Source organism: Apteryx rowi, unplaced genomic scaffold (genome assembly GCF_003343035.1).
Source record: "Apteryx rowi isolate R43461 unplaced genomic scaffold, aptRow1 scaffold_597, whole genome shotgun sequence".
Taxonomy (NCBI): Eukaryota; Metazoa; Chordata; class Aves; order Apterygiformes; family Apterygidae; genus Apteryx; species Apteryx rowi.
Genome location: NW_020450868.1, coordinates 472,607 through 485,596, shown reverse-complemented (window position 1 = coordinate 485,596; position 12,990 = coordinate 472,607). Strand labels below are relative to the sequence as shown.

At 41.7% G+C, this 12,990-nt stretch overlaps 1 protein-coding gene across 1 annotated transcript in view; it reads left to right on the top strand.

Moving 5' to 3' along the window:
- The first annotated feature begins 731 nt into the window (after positions 1-731).
- Positions 732-12,990, top strand: part of PLAT (plasminogen activator, tissue type) — a 16,011-nt gene continuing 3,752 nt past the window's right edge. The window contains exons 1-12 of the mRNA XM_026082896.1: positions 732-837; positions 6,912-7,012; positions 8,236-8,275; positions 8,706-8,837; positions 9,233-9,346; positions 9,741-9,915; positions 10,486-10,577; positions 10,840-11,014; positions 11,402-11,487; positions 11,883-12,078; positions 12,588-12,724; positions 12,816-12,956. Coding sequence (XP_025938681.1) covers positions 6,932-7,012; positions 8,236-8,275; positions 8,706-8,837; positions 9,233-9,346; positions 9,741-9,915; positions 10,486-10,577; positions 10,840-11,014; positions 11,402-11,487; positions 11,883-12,078; positions 12,588-12,724; positions 12,816-12,956 — 1,369 coding nt within the window. The 5' untranslated portion in view covers positions 732-837; positions 6,912-6,931. The remainder of the gene's footprint in view (positions 838-6,911; positions 7,013-8,235; positions 8,276-8,705; positions 8,838-9,232; positions 9,347-9,740; positions 9,916-10,485; positions 10,578-10,839; positions 11,015-11,401; positions 11,488-11,882; positions 12,079-12,587; positions 12,725-12,815; positions 12,957-12,990) is intronic.

Below are 12,990 nucleotides of genomic sequence, written 5' to 3'. Positions count from 1 at the left end.
TGCTGGTAAGTAGACCATCATTTTCTAGGATGGTCAGTATCACTGAACATTTAACCCTTTGGTCCTTACCATGCTATTCCTCTCTTCCAGCTAAGGGTCCTTAGGTTCTGCTCACTGCACGTACCTTGACAGCTCCACTGACAATTTCATCTCCAAGTGGTACTGTTCATGGCATGCTCTGCTCCACTTACAGATCAGGCCAAAAATTCTCAACAGATATCGTTCAGACACAGCACATCATGCTCCTGCTTGAAATGGGAGCTCCTCAGGGTTAGGACAAAGCCTACAGGTTGCAGACCTCTAGTCATTTTAGAAGTAATATATTCATGCATTCACTGGGACACTGCTTGGGCAGTTCTCCCCTCACATTGCTACAAGCATGAAGAAACAGTTCTTCATAAGGGATACGTACCACTCTCTCTCTTCCTGAACCTTAAGATGTTAAACAGGTGGAAAAATTGTTCTAAGGACTGAATCTGCACTCTGACTGGAATGGAGAATGAACAAAACCAGTTGGCTGTAAAATCCAATATGTCCTACTACTTCAGCAAGCAACCTCTCTTCCTACCCTGCACACACACACTCCCCAATACTATGGACACAAGCCACCCTGTCCTAGATCATCCCCACAGCCTGCCTGCTATCTTTCCTCTGGAAGAAGAAAAAAATAAAAAAAGTTGTGCCCTACCGCCCTCTTTAGTCTCCACCCCCTTGAGTAGAGTTTTAAGTAGGACAGGAGCTGTTCAGAGAGATCAGAGCTGAGGCGCAGAAAACAAATAACCAGACTGATCTGTAAAGGAAATCATCAGCAGAATACAGAAGAGGAAAAGCCAAAAGGTATGTGCTACTCTGCACCTGTTTCAAAACGTGTATTTCCCATTTTCAACATCAATGGCGTTATTGTTAAATACTACTAAACATTATTATTTAATAATTAATTGCCATGATGCTTTAGTGGCATTTAACTGAGCCATTGCCTTTCGGCATTTGAGGAGATTTAAAGATGCTAGCTTTCAGTTGTTTCAAGAAAGCCTCAGCAAGTCATTCCAGGGAAAGGGCTGACAGCCTCAGGCTTTGACCAATTAACAGGGAGGAGTCTCCTGCACAGAGAAAACCTGGCAAAAGAACTTCAAATCAAAGAAGAGTTATAAACAAATGTCCTGATGGTAAGGAGAGACCCAGAGAGCCATCTGTGAAAGGATTATTTATCGTCTTCCTGGGAGGAGATCAGACTATGCATTTCTCCCTAGGCTCCCAAACAGGATAATGGAGGGACAGAGAGGAGGAGGGCGGGTCTTCTTCAGTTCTCCCTGAACACTCTCCTTTCAAATGCAGCCAAAACCACAGGAAATATTAAGAGTGATTCCCAAAAGGAAGCTGGACTTTGATATAGTCATTTCCTCCAATGCCTTCAAAGACTTCAGACTCTTACTATTCCTTTTATTTCTTTTCTCCAAAAGGAGAGATTTGTCCACTGTCATACTTTAAAGGGAAACAGTAATGAGTCTGAATACTCATCTGCTCAGTTTAGAAAATGGATACAGCAACACTTTCTCCAGAAGGCAGGAAAAGACAGAAATGATCTGCAATCCTTTTATTTGAGCTAATTCAAGATAGTAGTTTATCAGGAAGAAAACCATTAGTGCTGTAGATTCAGAATCAAAGCAGTATTCGCTAATGGACAGATCTGGGACACTGCAGGGGAGGGATTTAGGGGGGGAGCTGTTTTTAATCTCTGTTCTACCAATGACCTTTTTGTGACCTTGGTAAAACGCTTTTTTTTTTTTTTCAGTTCTTTTTCTACATCTGTAAGATAACACTCATACCCTTGCTGCTGAGAAAGACTGTTACTAAAAACAAAATCATTAATAGTTAAAACGTGGGATTTAAAGTATCCCTGCTGGTGATGCTTCAGCAGAGGTAATGCATCCGCAGCATTCCTTATCAGGTTGATTCCATGTCTGTACTGAGTTATATGCTATTAACTCAATACTTGTTCCATGTGTGGCATCTCATGAGCTCATGAGCTGCTGGTCTGCTTGATTAGCATGGAATAAACAATCTCCAGCAAAATGCTATAGCATGTTGGTTGCAATATGTTTATTCAGCTTACTCTGCTGCATGTTGGCTAACATAAAGGTCAATAGGAAAAAGATTTGTATAACGCTGGCTCTTCTAAGAGTAGAAAGCTCTCACTACAAACCTAGGCATCCATTGTAGCAATTCACTCCATCCTTTAAAACCTTGATCCATTTTTAAAACTCTGTATTTCAGCCAAACCTCCAAATTCATCCTCCTCAGCTCCATTTCCCTCTTCTGTCTGTTTCTCTTTTTAAGGAAAGTATTTCCTTATTACCCGCATGCTCACTCAAAGTCTAATTACAAACAAAACAAGCAGCTTCTAATTCATTTTGAATTCCAAAAGAATTAAGCCTAACAGCCACTATACATTCAGGGTATCATATGCCTTTATGTCCTAATATACCTGAAAGTGTAGAATCAAAGTGTCAAAATAACATATCTAGACCTCTGACTTTTTGCTGAATTATTTCTCCATCAGAGAGGAAGCAAAGGGTCAGAGCAGCAGGCACAGACTGTTTAGCAGAGCTCTGTAAGAAAGAATATTGCTAGCAGGTTTCTGTTTGCAGTCTTGTAAACACAGTATTTTTCAAACAGCTATATGGTTTCAGTTTGATAGGGCTTATCATTCATAACATTCCAGTTGACTGGCATAGGTTCTACCTTTCCCAAAAATGAGACTAAAAAGATACAGCTGTCAACATATGTTACCAACTTTCCATGTATAGTGGGACGCCAGCCACAAATGGATGGACAGGCATGGGAGGAAGAAGGAGGGTGGAAGGGCTGTAGCTTTATAATACCAGGTAGCCTGAACTGGGGCAGCAAAAATAAGCGGAGGAAAGGATGCAATATTTGATGCATGGTAACTGAAGAAATACAAGCTGTAGCATTCTGTAATATAAGCACATGCAGCATAACATTAGAATGCGCTTGTGCAGCAGACTGTATGGGATAAACTTGATTATAACATTAAGTTCTTATTCTAAGTCACTCAGGTGCTTTTCAAATAGGGATTTCTCCATTCACATCAGTCTCTAAGATCTAATTTTYTTTTTGTAAAAGCAGGGCATTTTTCCCCCTCCCCTGTTAAAACTAGCTGTAGTTTCCTGCTGGTTTCAGTCATCTTGGACTTCCTCCAAGATATCAGTTAGGCTGGATTTGCCACTCTATCCTACAAAAATAAATAAATTTAGATTTCACTAATGTTGACTTATTTAATTTCCAGGGTATCTTAACGTGTACCTCAGAAACAAGGTCTTAACAGTTCTTTATGGTGCTTCCCAGAGAGAAATTCTAACAAAGCAGTTCCTCTCAAATAAGTAGTTTCATTTAATGAACCTTTCCTTAATGAGGTCTTAGCTAGCAGAATCTCATTTCTCAAAGCTGTCAGTGAGAAATTCCAGCTTCCTTCACAGATGGCAACAAAAATGATCAGTGGTACTAACGTATAGCAACTGAAAACCTTGCAGCTGTGGTATTCAGAACATGTCCTTGCATAGCTCTGATAATGAGCAATGGCTACAGGAATTAAGGATAATATAACATGAGATCTCAGCAGCAACCAAGTGACTTCTGAGTAACAGTTCAGATCCTGCACCGTGTCTTCAGAAACTTCACTGGATTAGTTCAGATTCAGCTAGCATAGTCCTGTGAAGTCAATGCCTTTTTGAAAAACACTATCCTTATACCATTTAAAAGGGGCTTGCTATACAATGTAAAATGATTCCTAAGAGGTGAGAAGGGATTTGAAAATATATGGGGACTAATACTAAATCTGCATACTTACACACATCCCTCAGAAATGCTCTGAATTATACAGATTTCACCATCAAGATGTGGCCCAAAGATAAAGCTTGGACTGACTAAGTATCTCACAAGTTGTTTCTGTGAATCTTTTCAGTCTGACTTGCAATTTAGCCTCCCCTTTGTGTGAGCTCAATGAAAAACGGCAGCCTAAACTATCCTGGTCTACTCCCACCTCTGCTTCAGAGACTGGAATATTTGTATCTTTTGCTTTTTCTTTGAACCCTTAAAAAAAGACAACTTAATTCTCTCTCCCTTTTTTAGCCTTGGATCCCAGCTTATGACTAATTCATCTGTTGCACTCCAATTTACCAAGCTATTATCCAGCTGCATTCTCTGCCTTTATGTAAATAGACCTGAACTCCATTTCTGAAAGTAGTAGCTCTCAAATAATGGTTTGGGTTAGCTTTCTACTTGCTCAAGGACCATATCATGTAGATGGTAAAAAGACGAGCGTGTGGGAGAGAGCACCTGAATATTATGTCAAAGATTTGGAACTGCAGAGCAATCCTAGAGACTGGAAATTGAAACAGAAATGAGGCCTTCTTGCCTGTTACTCTGCTTCATCCCCAGCTCCTGCTGCGTATAGGAGCCATAATACCTTTAAAGGAAGAGAGAAGATGCACTTTCTGGTGCTGGACTTGGTGAAAACAGTGACGTTCCTTTCTACATCATACTCTAGTTATTCACCATCTCAGCCATCTAGACTGACTGGAACAGGAATCCTGGCTGCTACAGAGTATCAAGCTAATAATCTGTTCACTCTGGTGATTGTCTTGTTCAACTGTAAAAACAGCTACTGTTACTGCATGCAGGAGTAACTAGTACCCTTAGGAGAAAAATTATGGGCCTATATCAGAAACCCCTGATGAAGTACTTTATCTTACTATAAGAATTCAGATTAGATAATAAAGATAACTCGTGTCCTTAAAATCTTTTACTCAAATGTGAAAATTGAAAATACCTTCCTAGATTTTCATAGATTCTCTGGTCCTTGCTATTTAACACCATGTTTCTATAAARTTCCTAAGGCACTAAGTTCTATACATTTGGTACTGTATGATAATTTGCATCCATCTTACCAATTTATATTTTGCCATGAACAACATTCCCCCCCCTCCACTAACAGAGCCCCATTAATGTCCCAATAAATCCTTATTTTAAGTTCTCAAATTCAGCAGTATTTCTAAATAGAAACTAGAACTTATCTAGCTACTGAACTCATACTATTAAGGTCAGGCTTTTCTGGAGTTCTCTTACATACATCCATTTTCCTGATCTTTTACAGTTACTATAAGGTCATCAAGATAAAAGAAAGGACAAAGATTTTTTCAGGGAATTTTACCAAAGGGATTAACAGAGGAGCCAGAAGCCCATAACAAAGTGCACTACCCTCATAGGCAACAGACCACCTCAGAGAACCCTTCACGGCCTTTGCCTCTTATATTCATGCATTTTTCAGGTATTAGGAAGAGAAATGTGTTTTGGTCCAACTAGGGGAAAAAATGTGTTGCTTAATTTTAGCCATAAGCTTTTTTATCTGCACAGGACTGAAGCTGTCTTATGAAATCACCCCCCCCCCCCCCCCCCCCCCCCAGAATTTTTCTCTACCTAGCAACTGCCCTAAACCAGTACGCACTTCTACAAAGCTTCTCTGCTCCCRTGAAAGAAACCACTTGTTTGTCTCCTTTGTCAGGAGACAAACTGGGGGAAGGGAAACTGGAGTATAAGATGGTACACATCTCCCTGCAGTCAGTGGCTACAGAGATCTAAACTCATGCTTCTGCCAAGAAATTGCCYGCTCAAAGCCAGCTAGAAATATATTTTGCTACAGAAAGAAGAAATACAGACTGATCACAGTACCTAAGTGCCCTTCCTATAGCCATTTGTGGTAAGCCAGGTCAGAGCAGGAAATTCACCAGATAGGAAATCTAGGTCTGATGAGGAAAGAGAGAAGTAGATTTTCAAAGCATATGAGATGAATGGAGGCAGAGATCCAGATTCATCCTTAACAGCAGCCACTTCACAGCAGATGGTGATCTCCCACAGGAGAGATCATTGTGGGCTCTTTCCCAGGACAACTGCTGTGGGACAGAATATGTAAATGAGTCTGGAGGAAATAAAAAAATCTTTACATGAGATGGAAGAGGGCTTTGTCTGAAGTGTAAAGCTGCTGAAGGCATTAAAAGGAATAAGAGGTAGTTGTGACTGCAGAGAAGTGACACAAGGAAAGAAATACTGTAACGAATAAATGAGAGTGCCAGACCAAAAGCTAGCTTCCCAGCTCACTCTCAGTTCTCAGCAAAAGCATATGACAACAGCAGAAATTAAAAGCTCAGCCAGGGCAAACAGGGAGAAGATACAGAAATATGAAAAACAAATACATAGCAGTGCTGTCCCTGCATAGTCCCCATCATAGTCTCCTTCTTGTTAACTCATCCATCAAGAGGCAGTGAGACCCTCTACAGGAGAGACAAGCCCTCACTCTTACCCAAAGAAGGTATCTGTGTATAAAATGCAAATCCTTTCAGACCTCTGTCATCACAGACTCACCCTTAGCAGATTTTTGCCCTAGAAGAGATCTCCGGGTGAGTCTCGGTGAGCTGAATCTCAATTTACACATTCCAATCAGCATTACACTCCTTCATTAGACAAGTCCACTTCTCTAATATTGGGCACAATATTGTTGACTTACAGCAACCTTGGGAAAACGGATTTGGAATTGCCTTCTGCCAGTGCTGTTCCCCTGGAAACACTGTATGAGTGGCTAGACCCTAGACCCAGAAGAGCATGCTTTAGGTTGTAGGGTTTCTACATACATCAGGTGGAGGCACATATGGGTCCAACCTGGCAGTTTCCCTCCTGCTCAGGGACACCAGGACTGCTAAAAGTGGATTTAACCAACTCTTGTAAAAAGAATAGCTTCACCTTTCAAAACTTTTATTTAAACTTACAACCTGGAACTCCACTCACACTGTAAAACACCTTCTTTGTTCAACATCACCTTTTTCCTTTTGTCTCTACAGATACTTGAGACCTGGAGGTGATGTGGAAAACACACAGAATGGAAGGCAAACTCCCATGTCTCCTCCTACTGCTGGGAGCATTCACCACTGTTCAATGCCAGGTAACAGGCCAATGTAGCAATGCTACTCTTGCCACCCTTAAGTACTCAACCTAAATTTTAGCAGCACTCCCTTACCAGTGACTCTAGCTGTTTGCATCAGACAGGAGGAAGATCTGATTATATCGCTAGAAATCAGAGGAAGAAAAGCTATACAAGGCAGTCTATATCTTATCTGGGATTATTTCTAGTAATATATTATCCTATCTGGTTTTCATTTCGCTATGCCGCAAATTTTCCTGGTGCATCTGTTCAGCCAGATACTGCTCACTGTTAAAAAGAGCTCTGTTGCAATTTTCTACTGGCATCATCTTCAATGATTAATTCTCATTTACAACTGTTCATTTATGGTTCCCATTTTCCCCTCACTGTAAGCCTCATATTGCACAGCTTCAGTAAACTCTGCACAATTCTAAAATGTTTAGTCTTTTTCTCAAAAACTTGCTACTCCAGCCTTCCTCTTTCTTTTTATGCTGTTCTTTCTCTTGAGGCCCGATCAAATAAATTTTCTTTATAATGGGGTTTCTTAAAATTTTATCTAAATCTTATCTAATATTTTATCTAATTGGCTATAGGAGGATAAGCGTAGCTCTATTTTTTTGCTTCTTCCTCTCACCCCAATTTTAGCTTTTAAGCATGTGGTGGATAACAAGGGAAAGTCTTGTATAAAAGGAAGTGTCACGTATCATTGCATACAGATGATTCAGTCCATGCTCAGCTTCTACTATCACTAACTACTAAGACTTGCTCAGAAAAATCAAAAGTAATCAAGGTACAAAGAGTCATAGGGGTGCTGTTTGTCAGCTGAGCAAAGATAACTGCTTGCTCACTTCTGTCTCCTTGTAAGTGGGAAATTAAACCTGCTGGCTTAAACCTCCCACAAATAACGGAAAGCTGACAAGCTTTAGTTGGCAGCTGCAATGGCCCAGGAGCACATAATCACTTCAGGCATCACATGTGTACCTACATGGCCAAGCTCATGTCACTCAGCTGCCAAGTATTAACCAGGTAATCTGTGGTAATTCAATGATTTACAATTCTTTGTACCTATGCTAAAGCACTAAAGGCACTTTTCACTGTACTGGCTGATAGTGAGGGCAGATGGTTACTCAGATGTCCCCTGATTTGCAGGACCTCAAGAAAAGGACTGGCTTTTTGGAAGCACTTGTTCTCTCAGTTTTCTTAAGGGAGCAGTTACTCACAGAATGTCCCTTCTTTACTTGCAGGGCTTCCGCATGCGTTTCAAACGGGGAGCCAGATCTAGAGGTAAGCTAGGCAAACTACAATCATTCTGCCTGGAGCTTTATGAACACAGGAGGGGGAAAGCAGATGATGCTGAGAGAACGAAGCTTGAAAGCTTTTTGCCATGGTTATGTAGGGAAGTCCGAGCTTGGCAAACACAGGAAACAAAATACCAGAATATTAATACCTTCCACAATTCACAGAATGAAGTTTTCCTCTCCCTCTACTCTTATTCAAAGACCAAAGAGGCTGGTGAATAACAGAACTGTACATCTAGCAGCATAGCAGTGAGACAGATGGGACAGTTCTGGTCTTGGAAGGAAAAAAGGTGGCCCATTAGACAGATGCTCCCCTATCACAGATACTTCTCTCCTGGAAAGAGAGATGACTTCCTTTGTTCAGCCATTTCTGTTCCTGGAATCTCTAAAAGAGGGTTTCCTGTCTCCAATTACAGCCATTTGCACAGACCACTCATCTGGAGAGATTTACCAGCACAGGGGGACCTGGCTGAGACTCTCAGGGAGCAGAATAGAATACTGTAGGTGTGACAGCGGTCGGAGTCGCTGCCACACTGTGCCTGTCAGAGGTGAGTATGAAGAAAGAAAAATAGAAAGGAAATGGGGGAAATGACTGACTGTCCATCTAATCATCCTAAAGAAGAACTCTACTGTCAGGAAAGGAGTTATTATACAGAAAATCTGGACTTTAAATGGAAGGACCAATACATAGTGACTCAGGCAGGACTAAGTTGGAGTGGGCAAGGGGCTGAGAAAGGCTCAAAATAGTGTATGCAGAGAGATTAGAGCAAAGGAGGAATTAAGCACTACATAAAAAAAAAAAAAGATTGTAAACACAGGACAGTAACAGGTAGGCAGGGCAAAATAGAACAGAGCTGTCAGGAGAAGAGAGATGGATGTATGTTGCCAGCTGCTTGCTGCTGTGAAATCTAACAATGTTTCCTGGCTTCTGTTTATTCCACAGACTGCACTAGAAATAAATGCTACAATGGAGGCCAATGTTCACAGGCATATTACTCCCCACAGCTCTTCATTTGCCAGTGCCACCAAGGCTTCTCGGGGAAGCAGTGTGAAACAGGTGAATATACTAGGTTACTGTGGACAGTGTACTAGTATACTGTGTGAGTATACTAGGATTACTGTGGACAATGCTGCTGGGTTTGGCTATACAGTGTAGAAGGAAGAAATCCCCAGAAGTTGCTGCTGCATACTGGGCTCTCTGTTAAGCTGCCTCTTTTTATTCTGAAGCTAATTCTACAAAGAATGTGTTAAAAGGACAGTGGTCTCAGTGTCTCTTGCTAAAACTTTAAATTTTGGAGCTGAAGACCTTTGTGTATATTTACAATCTGWCTGACAAGGCATTTTCACTGACTGGACAAGACATCTAGGAGCTGAGTTTAAACAGAACAGATAGAGGAAAACAGAGTTTGGGATGCTGGCCTTATAGTGACATTTTGTTCCCTTTGGTTCAGATACTGAAGTTAAGTGCTACCAAGATGCTGGAGTAACATATAGGGGTACATGGAGCATGACAAAGAGTGGGGTTGAATGCTTAAATTGGAATACGAATGGATTGATGGATTGGAAGTACAGTGGCCGAAGAGAGGACGCTGCTGAGCTGGGATTGGGCAATCAYAACTACTGCAGGTGAGGGACTGATGGCACACAAGTTAGGGCTGCAGGAAGCAACCCATTCTGGGAGCACGGGGCAAAGGAAATGCTGTTTGCAACACAGGCTAATACCAAGCAGAGAACGCTGTGCACAGGTGCAAATATCAGCAATTGCAACTTCTGTAGACATATCCGAACTTCTGACTGGGTGTTTCACAGGCTGCAAAATGTGTGCACCTCTCACCCCTTAGTCTTCACCCAGTCCCCATTCACACCTTTCTCGCACCTTCTCTGTGCCTAAAACTCCCTTTGAAAGCCAATTTCCTCCAACTATGCCTGCTTCTCCAGACACCCCTCAAAACACTCTCTAAAATATACTGCTTCCTGCACATGAACTAAACTGCACGAACAAGCTCTCCACTCCTGATGCTGGCTGTCTCATCCTCATCTCCACGTACTCCACACTTAAAATAGGAATGGAAATTATTTCTGATGGTTCAGTCCACCCTCCCACTCCAGAGCAGGATCAAGTTATTGAATGAGATGGCACACATGGGACTAATAACAACAGCTTTGTAATAATGCATACTGTCATCACTCTTTCAGAAACCCAGATGAGGACTCCAAACCTTGGTGCTACATCTACAAAGGGAGAGAGTACACCTGGGAACACTGCAGCGTGCCTTCCTGTTCAAAAGGTACTCAACAGGGGGACAGAGAAAGGACTTYAGATTGTCCATGATTCACCGCATATTTAAGGATTCTCTGTGAACTTGTTCTATTTCTGTCAACTGAAAATGTTAAACAACTGTTCACATTAAACAGAGTTTAAGCTTTTAATATTTATGACACCAACAGACTGAGATAAGGATAGCTGATCTATAGATGCCTTGATAAAAATCACAATAGGAACAGCTGACAGTCATGTTTATCAGTTAACATGCAACTTTCTTATTGAAGCTGGAAACGTCAACTGCAAATCTGGAAGAGGCACAGATTACAGAGGCAGCCACAGTGTTACCAGTTCTGGAGCTACCTGTTTGAGGTGGAATTCTCGAATCCTTGCCAACAGGTTATATACTGCTTGGAGAAGTGACGCTTACCAGCTGGGCCTTGGTAGTCACAATTTCTGCCGGTACGTAGGCAGTTATAATATGAATTTAAAAAAAAAAAAAGTGTGTGTGTATGTGTGTGTGTGTGTGTGTGTATTTAGATATTTAATTGAGGTACTCTTGAGGCAGGGCTCTGGTCTTTTATATGAATTATTAAAGCACAAGAAATGCAGTACTGCTGGGAATGAAGCTCACTGCCAATAGGGCAAGTGGAATGAAATATCTATGTTTCTCTCTCTATCAGACTCCATAGATGCAAATTCCACATGCTGCTAGTGCCCTTTGTATCTCCAGGAAGATCAAAAATAGTACATTCAGTCTCAGTCCGTGCTTTATTTAGATATCTCCTTCTCCCCAAACTCCCTGCAGACCTGATAATACAAATACCTTTTCTCTTTCCTGTGCTGCAGGAATCCTGACAATGACAGCAAGCCTTGGTGCCATGTACTGAAAGGAAACCAGCTCACATGGGAGTACTGCAATGTGCCTACTTGCTGTAAGAAACCTAGCACTCCTGATTCTCCTCTTTCTTTGAGGCATTACTGCTCTGCATGTCATATGTGTTAAACTCAAGCTTCTTACAGCAAAATAAGAGCTGGAAATAAGCTTCTCAGGGTTAGAAAGGGATTCTGTGGTTTGGCTCTTGCAGAAGTACCTTTTCCTCAGCCAGCAAAGACGACTGCAGAATTGGGAATGGAGAGAAAAGGCAGGGCTTCCATGCTGTGGTTTTCTGAACATAATACAAGTCTCCTAGGAAACAGGAATGAGTCAGATCCTAAACAGTTCATGCCAGGCTTCCTCAACATGCACCGACAATTGACAGGCTCTTCACCCAAAGGCAGTGCAAGAGGGGCTGAACACAAAGCCTATTTCTGGGTTTGTCATCCACAGCCACCTGTGGCTTAAGGCAGCGCAGAGTACGCCAATACCGGATTAAAGGTGGCTCCTATGCAGACATTGCAGCTCACCCATGGCAAGCTGCCATCTTTGTGAGGTATCGTCGAGCACCTGGAGAGCACTTCCTCTGTGGAGGAATTCTGATCAACTCCTGCTGGGTTTTGTCAGCTGCTCACTGTTTTGAAGAAGGGTGAGTTGAAAATTCAGTACTGCCTACTGAAGAGATACAAGAAAATCATGAGAAAAATCTGGAGAATGAAAGCATCCAGTGCAGCCTTATTGGAAGGATGAGGCTTGGAAAAATCTATTTAGCCTAGTAAGTCATCCTACAGTAAAAAGATAATCAAGTTAAATGTGATGAACGTGACAGATAGGCATTTATTGGGCAAGCTAGCTGTATGGCATTAAGATGCCTCAGCAGAATATCAAACTGCACAAAGCACAAATCTGTCAATACAGAATGCAGAGCTGTCTGAAACCTGAGAACAGGAAGGGTCTAATAGAGGAGCTCTGTCATGACTGCTGTAAGCAATTAGTCCCCAAAATTAGGCAAACAAGACATCCAAGGTCAAACTGTCTGGGTAATGAAGTAGTAAGAATGCTAAAATAAGAGGAGGGGAAGCTCCAACAGCACACCCTCAAGGGAAGGATCCACTCCATTCAATGCTGGAAGAAAGTAAAGCTTTTTTTGTTCTTCAGCTTTAATACAAGTCAACTGAAGATCGTGCTGGGCAGGACTTCTCGAGCAATTCCTGAACAGAACGAACAAAAGTTTCAAGTGAAGAACTACACCGTGCATCCAAAATTTGACTCAGAAAACTATGACAATGATATTGGTAAGAACTTCTCTGACCTCATGACTAGAAAGATTATGGTTGGCTCAGGTTTGCTGTTAAGTCATGTGGGGTTTCTTTTTTTCTTCTTCAGCTCTGCTGCAGTTGAAGTCTGACTTAGAAGAATGTGCTATTGAAACAGACACTGTCCGTGCTGCCTGCCTCCCAACACCAGAACTGCAGCTGCCTGACTGGACTGAATGTGAGATCTCTGGTTATGGCAGAGATGAAGAATGTAAGCAGAAGATACACTATGTCCAAAGTTTGCC